Genomic DNA, 13,469 nt, shown 5'->3' with positions numbered 1-13,469 from the left:
TCACTTTTTTTAAACCTTTTGCACAGATCAGAATTACTACATTTATGTTTAGGATGAAATGAAGTTAAATAAAATTGGAAGTTGTTCTCCAGTATCCCTTATCTTACTAAAGGATTCTTCAGTGTCAGGTATTATTTCAAATCAGGCTAAATAATTCATTTAAGTGAAGTCTGTGCTACTGAGGGCATCAGTTGACCTAGAAGGTTGTTAGCCATTCCTCTACATTGTTGATGTTTGGGATATTATATCCTTGTTGTGCATTTTCCATTAGAAGTGTGTGACTGCTTGTTGTAATATTTATTGTCTAAAATAGTCTGCATGCTCTTGTCTTTATCCTTATGTGCTCACATACTTAATTAACAACTAAGGACAGCAAGACTACCAAGTAGAAGGCAGAAACCTATCTTCTCATAATGAATTTCTAGCTGCAAACCCAATAGTGGAAGGCTGGATGCAGAAAATTGAATCTCATCTGATATTAATAGATAGAAAGATGGCTGTCCTCATGAAGCACTGTATAATCTCCTGCAGTGTGGAGATAGGGAAGGAAGCAAATCAACTTCTTCCCCAGTAGGGTATGGTGTGATGCCTTCCTAGGCTTCCTGTGTGTTACACATTCTAATCTTGCTCTTCCACCCAGTGGTTTTTCAGCTTATGTTTTGTGTGATTGCTGTATTGAATATAGAACTGTATGAGATAGGCTGCTATAGCTTACGCAGGTGGTGCTGAATTTGATGTTGCTATATGCTGGCAGTGTTTTTACAGAGGACTTCAGAGTCAGCAATGTTAAGCAATGCTCCAGTTCAGGTTTTGTGTGTGCTATGAATCAGGCGGAAGGCTGAGCTTGAAAGGCTGTTGATATAGCATTTTAGAAGAATCTCATATGTTGCTATTCAGCTGGTGCTCTCTTGCTGTGCTCATTAGCATGTTTTTCTTAACTTTTAACTTAACAAAGGTACATTTTTAGAGTTATTCAGCTGAAAAATTAAAATGCATATTATTGCTGAAAGTACATCTTTTCAGGATTGCTTTTTGATGAGGTTTCTTTACTCCTAGCATGTATGTAGAATGAATTAATAAATCTATATCAGTGATAAAAATAACTCTGTAAAACTTTTACTCAATTTGTGTTTTTTTTACCTTCTTCTCCCTCCCTTCTTATTTCACTAAGCGCCTTCAACTAGTCTCTTGTTTAAATACACATTTAATAAACGTTTATCCACTGCTTTGTATACAAACAGCTCTTTATAAATGTGGCTTGTTGTGTGGTCAAGACAAAGGAAATTTAGCATCCTCTCACTTTAACAAGCATATGCACATGAATAGTCCAATCCACCCAACCCAAAGGGCATCTGGCCCTGATTTTCTTTTTGAAAAATAAGAAAAGTAAAAATCATTTGCTGTAGGCAGGGAAGAGAACAGGTAGGCATGATGTTAAGATGTATCTTGGATGTGACGTTCTCTGTCCAAAGGAACATGTTTATTGGTTCCTCTGGGCCTTGTGATGTGATCCTCATGCTTTCCCAATGCTGCACTCAGCATAAGTAAAAGGATTTTTTTCCCCTGTAATTGATCCCTGTTCCATTACCTCCTGTCTTTCACCCTGCCCTTCTTACCACATCTGTATTTTCCATTTTTAACTCACCGAAAACCTGAAAGCTAAAAACAAAGAAAGATAAAAAACAAAGAAAGATGAAACATGAGAAAGCAAAGCAAAAATTCATAGTGTTCCAGAAAAATGCAATGGCTTAAAAACTTAGAGACTTCAGTGAATGGCTAAGAAAACTGATGCCACTGGAAAACTGGGCAATGTAATAGTCTTTCTGATTCCCCACCTCCTTTATTAGGCTTGATATTTTATTTATATTTATTTAATAATTGAGGAAGATATGATGTATGAAGATGTGGGAGTGGGGAATGGTAGTGGTAAAAGTGGGGTGGAAATGCTGAAAATGTGCAAGCAGTAAAATCACACTGACAATTTCTGCTTTAATGTCAGATGTGCTAAACTTTACAATGAGCAATTCTGATCAGTACTGCAGTGAGCAAATAGTTACTGCAGTTGCTAACCTGTGGCTCAAGCTGTGGAAAGGCAGCTTCTCTCAAGATGAAAACAATAGATCCACACTGAAAATCCAAATCAATGACTGGGACGAGAAATTAGCTGTAAGTGGCTGATTAGGCTAGTACTGCTAGTTAGCTTTGGAAATTAACTGCAAGCCCAGCCTGGCTGTATCTTGTCTGGCAAGAGAGAGGAGCCCACCCTGAAGGAGACATTTATCTCCTGCCTTTCAGAACAGTCTCTGACCAGCAAATGTGGTATATGCCTTTGCCCAAGGCGTGATTTAGAAACATGATTTGCAGGCAAAAGAAGATTGGGCTGTCTTATTTGCTAAACAGAGAGAGCCACGTACCACTAGAAGCACTGCAACTAACAATACTCATTTTCTTCTGATTTCTTGACTTGATTCTGTGGCATCTGAACAGTTTAAGCTATTGTTTAAACAAGGCTGAGTTACTCATGACATCTCTTTCAAATTTAGATTCCCTCCTGTTGAAAAGAAGTCATTTTCTCTCCCACAGAAGTTAACTTAATGTTTTTGAAACCTTGAAATTAGTTTCAAAGTTACTTTTATGCACACAAGTATGTATCTCTGCAATGTAGTTCTTGTTTCCCAAGGAGCATGGATATTGAGAAGTGATTTGGAAAAGAGTTCAAGTTTATGTAGGTGATCATGACCATTTTTTTGTGCACTAGGAGGATTTATACACATAAAGAAAACACAGAAGTCATTACAGTTATCCTTGGTTCTCTTCAGTTTGTGTCAAAGCATATTCCTGGTTCTAAGGCATGATTCACTGATCTTGTTAAGCCTTCGTGGCCCTTGTAATTAAATAAAATATTTTAAAACCAGTTTACTGTTGGCTTTGCTATAAAGAAATCTCCAAGACTGCCTGTCTGTCTTTTCTAGACATTTTATTTGTTAAAGCAAAAGCTTATTTGAGTAGATTCAGTGTTGAGCCCTGAAATAAGGATGCTTATCCAAAGTTACAGATGAGTTACATGAGTTTGAAATATACTATCTCTTCATCTCTGCCCTGTATACTTTTTCCTTTCAAAGAAAGTTAGCTTTTCTACTTTTGAAACCTTGAAATCAATTGGCAGTTTGAAAGTAATTTTTCTGTATATACATGGGCAATGTAGTTCTTGTTTCCTTGGGAGCATAAATGTTGAAAGATGAGTTATGTCCTGGCTTAGAAATGATAGCCATCACCTCTGTGACACTCTGCACCTCCTGTCCGCAGTGCCAGACAGAAGTCAGGACTGTGAATGCAGTTCAGAAAGAGGACCAGCATATGCTTTGTGGGTATTGTCAAAAAGAAGTTTCTCAAGTTTCCACAAAGTACTATTTGATCCTTATTGTTTTGGAACAGAAGTAAGTGTCCTTAGTTGCTAAATTTAATTCCAAGATTAAACTTCTCTAGTGTTAATCAGGTTTGGGTTGGCCCCTGTTGGAGAAAAGAGCTTCATAGTTCAGCTATGCCTTTTACTCATATAAGCTGAGCAGTTAGTAGCAGATGCAGTTGGCTAGAAAACTGGAATTTCTTCTGCTGTATTGAACAGAGATTTCAGTTGGGCCTGTCTCTACTTCTCGTTGTAGATCCTGGTTGCCTCTCACTTATTGTGAGTTGATTCTCATACTCCCTCTTACTGATGTAACTTCAGATTTTAGCACTGTGGTAGGAATTCTTACTTGTTAAGTTTTCCAGCAGACGTTCCATATCTAGGGTGTATAGTCATGATTTCCCCTCCGGCCCTGCTACTATTTCTGAATGAAAGGGGGGTGGAGATGCTGTTTTAACAGTGGGAAAATGTAGGTGGGGAGAGTTGAAAAGAATTAAAGGAGAGCAGGAGGCACAGAGCGCAGCAGCTGCTGTTGTCACAAGTGAAAGCACTGTGAAACACTGTCCTTTTCTTTCCTTCCCCTGCACACTCAGGCTTCAGTGAGAAGAATGGCAAAACAAACAGAATAACATATGTTGCCATATCCCAGGTCCTGTAAGGACTGAAAGAGCCATTAAATCCAGAAGCATAACTGCATAACTTGACCATTTTTTCTGGAAGGTTTCAGGCAGATTCACGGGTCCCATCTGTGTAATTTCCAGTTGGAATTAAGGCTGAAGGGATCAGTGGTGAATACAACACCTTAGGAAGCTTTCAAAATAACAAGTTTGTTGAAGCTCAGAGAAATCGGCCACGAGATTTGTCTTGCAGTGGAGCACTTAATGGGCTAAAAACGTCCCTACTCCTCCTTCTGACCATTTTTCCTGGAATCTGTTGACTAGTTTAATAGGGTTGCATGTCCTAAACATTTTAATGCTAAATTTGGGCCAGATGTTAGACATCTGAAAGCAATTTCCGTGCTCATGCAATTGCACAAAGGCGCAAGTGAGCGTGAGAGCTATAACCTGTTGCTTTTTCTAGGGATTGTCCCATATGTTTGATGCTGTTTCTGGTTGTCTCCTCATAGAATGTTTTTACCCTGTCTAAAACCCTCCAAGATGCTCTAACTACTAGGGGACTGGTAGCACTGCTGGCTGTGCTGAGCTGCTTCTCTAGCTTCCTTTCCAGGAACATCGTGGTTTTGGCTCAGCTTCTTATCTACCTCTAGGTTCGGATTCAGGAGTGGGCAGTACACCTAGCAGCAGTGCTAGGCTGCTGTAGCAATGGATGTGATTCCCACAGCTGTCCATGTGAACCTGAGAAGTGTCTGTAATGGAAATTATGAAAGAGAAATGCTGAGGAAGAGATTTTTCTCTGGACAGTAAGAAAAGAAGCTGAGGAGTCTCAAATATCTATCTCTGACATCAATACCATTTAACAAAAAATACTGTTGTTAAAATGCCCTTTGCTAGTGGTGTAAGGACATTATAAGCTGCTTCATAAGACTTTTCCTATTTTCTGTGCATAACTTGTAGCAAAAGTGTTGTTTTACCCCATCCCTAGCAAATTTTTAAGACTGAGCTGGATGGGGCCCTGGGCAACCTGATCTAGTAGCTGGCAACCCTGCCCAAAGCAGGGGATTGGAACTAGGTGATCTTTAAGGTCCTTTCTACCCAAAACCATTTTATGATTCTATGATATCTAAGTCTCTCACGGCTGTTCTACATATCTGAAAATGTCACTGTTGGACAGGGCTATGACACAGATCTAGCTGTTGGCCTTATCTGCACTGGGAGTATTTAACCTGTTATGGTGGGCAGCTCTAGATGGTTTTTTCCTTTGATTTTAATTGAAAGAGAATTAATAGCGCATGTGTGAAGTAGAGGCTACATAGTCTTTTCTCAGTTTCTTAAGAAGGCTAATCCAAAGTGAATGGAAGTCTATTCATATATAAAGCTCCAAAAGCTTCATTTGCTTAGGAATCGTATGATTGGCACTCAGAATATAGTGGCAGAAGCTTATTTTCTCATTATGTTTCTTTTACATTTCCCTGCTATTTTGCACAAAGAATTTGGTCCAGCTGGGTTTTCAGCGCTTAATTTCAGTACTCCAAAGGAAAAATAGTAGAAAACAAGTTTTTCATCACCACTCACCGCTCTGAATGTTGGGAACGTAAAAATACATGTTATGCATGGACTTATGGAGCTGTAATGAGCAGAGTGGATTCAGTGAGGCATAGCACTACAAGAAAAATAGTTGCCCATCATAAAGTTACTTGAAAGACCCAAATGCTCTATCAAGCATGTTTCATTTTGTTTTTGGTACGATGTTATGATTTTATGGCAACACTAGAATTGTGGTATCTGTTTACATTTTATCTGGATTTAATAGGTCAGGTTAAAGGGACAATATATGACTTTAATATTAAAAGGGGTGTCATTTTTGCTTTTTTTCTTTTCTTTTTTTTTTTTTAAGGCATTGTGAAAAGAAGGCTTTTCCTTTCCTTTTCCCATAGAAACTTGGTCTAGATAAAAGCCATGCTAGGAGTATCTAGTGTATCTCTTCTTTCTGGGCTGAGTCATCAAGTCATGAGAAGGGGGCCATAAGGAGTAAGAACTATCTAGTGACCAAAGTACCATTTTTCACAGCTGTAAACTGTGGTGGATGGTGGTTGGTGTGGGTTTGGTTTCTGCAACTTACAGGAGGAAGGATGAAGTAGCAAGAGGCCTCAGTATAATGCTGAGGTTCCAAATTAGCATAATACCTTGATCTTTTTATTTATTTTTCCTTTTTTTTAATTTGAAACAGTTGTATCCTGCCTTCATAGTTTCTGTGGCCCTAGTCTCCTTTCTAGCTCTGCAAAGGGGCTGCAGCTACAGTTGATTAAACCAAGTTATAGCTGTTTATGACAAACTGTAGGATTTTAAACATGCAAGATCATACAAGAGATGTGAAGCTTCACCAAGCCACACAGGATGACTACAGGACGCAGAAATGTTAACTGCAGAATTTCTTACCTTGGGTTGGTTGAAGTCGTTACAATCTTAGTGTTTTATCATGTGTATATGTAAAAGGATGGGAGGGCAGGCAAGCAGCGGCATGCGTCTTCCATTGTGCCTGGGGATGGAGTTCTCATAATACCAGAGGAAAGTTCAGGGAAATATTTGTGCTCAGTAATTACATTCTGGCTTTCTGTGCAAGGTATTTTCAGTCTTTGCAGTTGCCTTCATCTATCGAGGGAGCGTAGTGATAAAACTGCTTTTCTTCTCTAATCTGGATTTTAGTTCCGCATAACTTTTTTTCCGTGCGATATTTGAGCTTTGTCACCATACAAGCAGCAAAGAAGCAAGCAATTCTGATCAGTACTCCTTGTGTTCCCACAGACACAGATGAAGAACTTGCTCCTTCTGTTCCTGCTAGCAGAGATGCTGCCTTCTGCATTTTTAGTAAGTAAAAGCTCTTCTGAATACCTTTGCAAGAAATTAAAGATTTCTGTAGGAAGTATGTCCAAAAGAACTAATGGGTTGAACTCATCAGGCCTACTGTGGTACTTTAAGAAAAGTGTAATGTGGCAATTAAACGAGAAAATTCTGGCAGTGCCTTTGGCTTGAGAATTGTTATTTGCAAAGCAGTAATTGCTATATCCTGCTTCAAAGCTTTAGAGAACTGACACTGGAAGTAAGACGAATGAATCTTTGGTTAGCTGATTTAAACCAGTAAGGCTACACGAAAGAGAGAAGTTGTATGGTTTAGGTTTTAAGGGGGGATGTAACAACTATACTAAAGCAATTCAGTATTGTCAGAAATGGAACACAGTTGTTAGGAACTCAGGTTCCTCTTCTTTTCTGAGGGAAAAGTGGGACCTTTCTTAAGTAAATGAAGTTTGAGAGCAGTGCTTCTGAATTTGTCTTAGGCTGTATTAATGAGTTGGATAGTCTGAAGTAAAGGGTGACCTGCTGAGTAGATGGGAAGTCTCAGCAAAGGAAGAAGTGTTATGTTTATTAGATGTAAAGGAACAGAAGAGGGGGGATGGGAAGAAGTAATTATCACCTGGAGTTAAGTGTTTAGTGGGAGTTGTGAGGAATTATATGCCACTAAAATTAATGAGTCCATAACTTTTAATCTCTCAAGCAATTATGAAATTCTATTCCTATTTTCAGAATTTGCAAGTGCTTTGTAGGCCTCCTTTGAAGATAAGGGACAAGATGTCAGAAACCAAGAAGAGTTTTTTAGCTGTCATAGACTTCTTATCTTGAGTTGGAAATAAGTTTAAATAAGATCTTTCTATCTCAGATCTTGAAGAAGATTGTGCTTTATGGTGAAAGAACCACAAGCTGAATATGCATTAATCAGTTCATCTGCTCACCTGCCTATTTGCAGCCTGGTGATGTTTTGGAAGGGAAATGTCTGAAACACCCTATATACAAATACAAATACTGGCATTTCTCTTTAGCATTAGACTGTTCCCTGTATGCAGTCAGTAGGTCCTCTTGAAGGCATGCTGAATGAAGGAAAAAGGTTTTGCTTTGGCCACCGCTTTATTTCAGCTTCCCTAATGTGCTGGATCTGTCCAAGCTATAAAAAGAAGATCCAACAGCACCGAGACATTCTGCTATGGTGACTCTCCATAGCATACTGTGTAGAACCAAAGGTTTGTTTTGCCATATATTCTGATTCCAGCTACATCATAAGCAGATGTCTAGAAAAATCTATTAGAAGAGTGATAAATATGCATAATTTTTCTCAGTGTGCTTCCATGTCCAGTCACGTGTGGTTTATGAACCCTTCAGACTGGAGTCATCTCTGTTTCTCTTTCCCAAACTTGTTCATTGCCTCCTTGAAGCAATCTAAACCTCTAATGGCACAACATTTCTGTCAAAACCAAGATTCTGCTCTTTAGTGATTAAATCATATGTCATCACTGTATTTATCTTTTTTTCCTTTTTTTAAGGATTTATCTTTTTTCCTTTGCATCGCTTAATTTATGTACATGAAATCCCAATTTTTGTTTTAGTAACCCATCAGTCATCCTGTAGTGGTTTTCTGTAGTTCTTTGCAGTCTGTCTCTAGTTCTCTGTCTTTTATTATGCTTATCATTCGTCTTTGTTTTTTCCATGTTTATGGTGTAATTTGTTAATGTGTTGAGCAGTTCAGGTTCCTTACAGAATTCTGCTGCTTATGTCAATTTTTGCAGTGAATGGAGATTTCACTTCTACCTTTGTTTTTGACTTCTGGTCACCTGTTTATTATCCATGTAAGGATTTTCCTTCTGGCTACTTAGCTTCCTTCAAAACTTTAGGTGAAGGATTTTGTACAAAGGTTTTTGGAAATCTGAATATATCAGACAGACAACCTTTTTGGTATATTTACAAATATCTTGAAGAACTGCAACGGCCTTAGAAGGGCTTGTCTTTAAAAAAGCCTAGTTGACTCTTCCCCAAATATATTTATGCAGGTATCTGCTAATTCTGTTCTCTGTTACAGTTTCTATTAATTTATTTAGTAGATGCCAGTTTTATAGTATGTGACTGTGTAATTCTGTGGGTTCTCTTGGGACCCATTTGTAAATTGGTGTCAGATTTTCCACTTCTCAATAATCACATACTGAAGCAGTTTTAGCTGAAAAAGCTGTCTGCCAGTATGTAATCATTTGTTTGTTTCAACCTTGAGTTCCTGTTAGGTCACTTGGATAAACAATTTCTAGTGACTTCATTCTGTTTGTTTTGACCACTTTTCCAAAATAACTCTGTGTTCGTAAAATGTTCTCACAATCCTCTTCTTTGTGAATGTTTCTTTGCTTTCTGAATTTTTTTTCTTTGCTTTCTGAATGTCTCTTGTTTCTTCCTCAGGAGTTTCAGTAATTAATTTAACTTCTCTGCAGTGGCTGCGTCTTTTTAGCTTGCTCTTATACTCTAGTCAGCTCCAGGCCACCCTGAGCCTCAGGAAGGCTTTCCATTTCTGAAAAGTAGCTATTACCTGCTCTGCCCACTAGCCATTAAATTAGTCCTGAGGCAGCACCTACCTGGTTCTGCGGTAGGTGAGGCAGGTGCTACGCTCTATCTAGCTGACAGAAAAGCAGGGGATGTGGAAGGAGACAGCTATATTGTGCTAGAGCCCATAACGGGGTAGAAAGAGTGAGGTGTGCCGAGGGTGGTAAACATAGGGAATATGGGAATGATTTGGGAACTGTAAGGGAGTGCGTTAAGCACTCAAAGAAGAACCTAAAGTATCTGGAGGGGCTGAAGTTGTAGGGGAACAGATAGATTTTAGTGGGTTTGTTGGAGAGGATATGCTAACAAGCCAGGGTTAGGGTGGTAGAGGGCAATGGAAGATGGACGCAGTGAGTTCAAACCTCAAGCCTTTCAACTGTTAAAACCTTGCTTTTTCTTCTCGTTGAGAAACAGTTTCTCTTAATAAGCTGCTCTCTTCTTCTGTATCATTTTGTGTTTCACTTCCTGCTGTCACCATCTTGTTCTCTCTCATTCTTTTTTTTTTCCTAGGTTTGTTCAAATGCAATTCTTTGATTGCTTATTCATTATTCATAAAAATGGTACTTGGCATTCTTTACCTTCAAAGCTCTTTGCAAGCCTGCTGTGTCTAAGCCAAGATCAATGGTTAAGAGGGAATTATAAAAAATGCTTTGTTCATGTTCATTCGCCTATTTTTTCTTGCATTTTAGTCTAATAGCATAGCTGGTTACAGATGGATTTATCTTGAAAATGCATCTATTGGAATAATAGCATATAACTACATTATAAATGTCTGAGATATACTGAACGTTCTCAGCCCCTGACAGTTAGGTGTGAACATTGAATGCCACATCTTGCAGGGCGTAGCTGTGTGGAAATATTTTAAGTGGTCATCATTGTAGTACAGGACAGGTCTTCTGGCCGTAGAAAGGAGAAGGAAATAGCTCACATCCTGAAGAGTATGTGGTTTTAGCATACATACCAGGTGTGTTGTTTTTCAGAGCTTTGATGGCATTGCTAGGCTGGCCCTGACCAGCTTCCTTCCACCTTGCTCCATTTGAGCCCTCAGACCCGTCAGCCCCACAGCAGTACCATAATAGGGCCTGCTCCCAGCCCCAGGGAAGTGCTTCACCCCATTAAACAGGCCTGGCTGTAAAGACAGCTGGGCTGTAAAGTCTAGCCTTGCTCTGCTGCCCCTGGGAGATCCTGCCACTGGGCCCCAGCTCCCCTCCTGACACCTTGACAGCTCTGTTTTGTTGTTTGGTTTTTTTTTAGTCTACCTCATTAATCTTTCTGTAAGAAGCTAACTCTTTCTAAGCAATTATTATTCAAACCTAGTAAAGCTCCACAAAGGCTTCTATTAGCCCAATCTTTGGCAATGAAACCATTATGCAATAAATGGCTACAGAGATAACTTTCTTTTGTAAAACATTTGGTTTTTCCTTTCTTTCATAGATGTTCCAACAGCAAGGCTAGAATTCAAAGTGTGTTAAGATAAGCCTTATTTCAGAAATATAAACCCCAGAAAGTTAGTGTTTATCAAGCAAGAGGAGTGGAGTGTTATCTATTTGAGAAATACTGTGAAAGATTAAAGAGAAACACTCTGGTTTTAATTGTAGTTTTACACCACAGAAGTGCTGTATAAAATGACAGTTACATCTGGGGAATCAACTTTGTGTTATTCAAGTTATCATTGGCAGCTGTATCTATATTCAGTGGGTAACAATTGTACAGAGTATTGTACTTCCAATGTAAAGAATTTCCAATGTAAACTTACAGTGTAAATTTCCCACCAGTCTCAGTGTTGGCACTTAGATGTTCCTGGGTCTGAATAGAATCTTCTAAGTGCATGATGCAGTTTCAGAAGTCAAAATAACAACTTTTCAGCATCCAGAAAGATCCTCCAATTGCAGCTCAGTGAAACAAAGATATGTGACCTGCTGAGCTAAAATTGAGCAGTAGTCTTGTCCAAAACTGATCATGACTGTTGGAGCTGTATAATGTGGCATTTTATTGCTGCTTGCCTATTTGGAAAGGCAGCACAAAGAGTCGTGGAATAATTAAGGTTGAGTAGGCCATCAAAGGTGCCCAATGAGTAGGGGAACACTAAATGGAAGTTTTTGACTGGAATTTAGTTTGTCTGAACCTGTGATTGCAAATCTTCACTGCTCTCTTTGGACTGTGTAGTAAATGTATGTTTGCTTTCATAGATTATTAGTAATTACTGTCAAGGCACTAGGGGAAAATACTTATATTGACTCATAATCCATATTAAATTATGTGAACTTTGTGGATCATTGCATCCCTACAGTGCACATCTGGGATGCACTCTGTGCCTGTGCATAGTTTCCTATCCGTCATCGAACTGATTGATAAGTGTTTCAGGGGCCCTCTTTAAGTTGTTCCTATGTACTGGCAGCATTTTTCAGGCTTTTTTGAGGTACCACTCATAGCTGCTTTGCCAGTACATGTTTCATATGCAAAAATACGTATTTTATGATATATATTATACTATCTAGTGCCATTTTCCAGCGTTATCTTATTGTGTGTGTCTGATACATACTGAAATTCTCTTTAAAGACTGCAGCTGTAGTGATTCAGAAACATAGGTCTTCTATTTGCTTGTTTTGTCAGAATCAGTTGGCCTGATAAAGCAGGTGATCCAACTACATCACTAACACCTCTATCAAGGAATTGATGAAAGCAATGCACTGTCCATAAAAATGAAATTATTGACCTTCTAAACTTTTGGACTAGCCCAGCTCGCTTACCAATGAGCACTGAGAGCACGTGGTTCCTGGGTCATGTTTTCTTCATCAGTGTTGCTTGAAGATAAACATTTCCACTGCTTTAACAGGCAACAGAATGTGACAGAGCAGCTACGCATTAACTGTTCATCCTTTCTGGAGTTTCCAAAAGTGAGATAATTGTATATTTTCTCTGGCTTTTTCTGAAGCATTAAAATATGTACTTTCTGCAGATAGAGGATCTACATTCTTGAATCATGCTAAACTCAAGCAGGGGAGGAACGTAGCCAATTGAATTAGTAGCAATGATTAAGTTTTTAGGCCTTTAGTTCCAGGGTCTAGCAGGGCCTGGCATTTAGTGATTCTGGCTGACAATAAATAAAAGTATTCTGGAGTCAGTGCAGAGCATAAAGAGGCTTTGGGGACAGAAAATAGCTGATAGCATCTTAAAACATATTGTTATCAGAATATATAATAATAATTTCCTTATTTATTATGTTGCTTTATATTTGTGCACGCATGCATACAGTCACATATTGACTGTATTGGGAGTTGGGTTCCTATTAAAAGATTTCTAACACCGTACAGCTTTGGAAGGATTCTTCTATCTGACACTCCTTTTGGGGTGTGCATAAATGGAGTGATACTGAGAAAATGATTGTTTCTGCACTCTGCAGATGTATAAGGCTTACAACAAAGAGTCCCTGCAGATTTTACTCTCTGTAGAAGGAATAAAGAATGCTATTTCTGTAGGAGGGATATTGGAATATTTATCATGTTGGTGTGCGTGTCAGGGAAGGGTTTTCTGTCCTAATTGCCTTCCAGTAATCTGACTTTCAAATGCTCCTCCTTTGGATTTTTATCTACATGTTTTCTTCACCCTTATGGTGACTGAAAGATTCCTTGTTTCCAGGGTGAGCTAATACTGCTCCTAAATCAGTCAGCTGATATAGAGGAATAAGACTGCAGAGAATTAGAGCGGTAGCATGTTTCATTCTTTTGGGAGTAAGGGAGGAGGGATTACAGGGGGCAGAATTAGGTGCTGAAAGAAACACTTGGGAAAATAAAACGCTTTTCTGAAAGCTAAAACTCTATTGATGGGATTACTCCCGGAAAGGCAAATGAGAATGCCAAAGGCAAACACTGAGCTGAATATTTGGAACAGAACAATGGTAGCTAGGTTTGGCAAGAGGTCAGAGTGACACTGACTTGGCAGACAGAAAATGTGTGGAAGTGGCTGTAACCTGGGTAGTGCCGTTGAGTGAGCAGTGAAGGTAAACAGAGTTAGTCTGAACTAGAAAACTTGTC

General features: G+C 38.9%; 1 protein-coding gene across 9 annotated transcripts in view; it reads left to right on the top strand.

Annotated features, from left to right (window-relative positions):
* PAPLN (papilin, proteoglycan like sulfated glycoprotein) overlaps window positions 1-13,469 on the top strand; it is a 63,524-nt gene that overhangs the window by 17,501 nt on the left and 32,554 nt on the right. For 8 of the 9 annotated variants that reach the window (XM_052695492.1, XM_052695495.1, XM_052695491.1 and 5 more), the window contains one exon: window positions 6,829-6,891. In XM_052695492.1, the coding sequence (XP_052551452.1) occupies window positions 6,835-6,891 (57 nt within the window). In that variant the 5' untranslated portion in view covers window positions 6,829-6,834. Of the gene's footprint in view, window positions 1-6,307; window positions 6,468-6,828; window positions 6,892-13,469 lie in introns of those variants that run through there. The other variant, XM_052695493.1, reaches the window with a different exon arrangement.

The sequence above is a fragment of the Tympanuchus pallidicinctus genome, unplaced genomic scaffold (assembly GCF_026119805.1).
Source record: "Tympanuchus pallidicinctus isolate F22 unplaced genomic scaffold, pur_lepc_1.0 scaffold3, whole genome shotgun sequence".
NCBI lineage: Eukaryota > Metazoa > Chordata > Aves > Galliformes > Phasianidae > Tympanuchus > Tympanuchus pallidicinctus.
The sequence above is the reverse complement of the archived record's forward strand: the minus strand, read 5'-3'. Positions and strand labels throughout refer to the sequence as shown.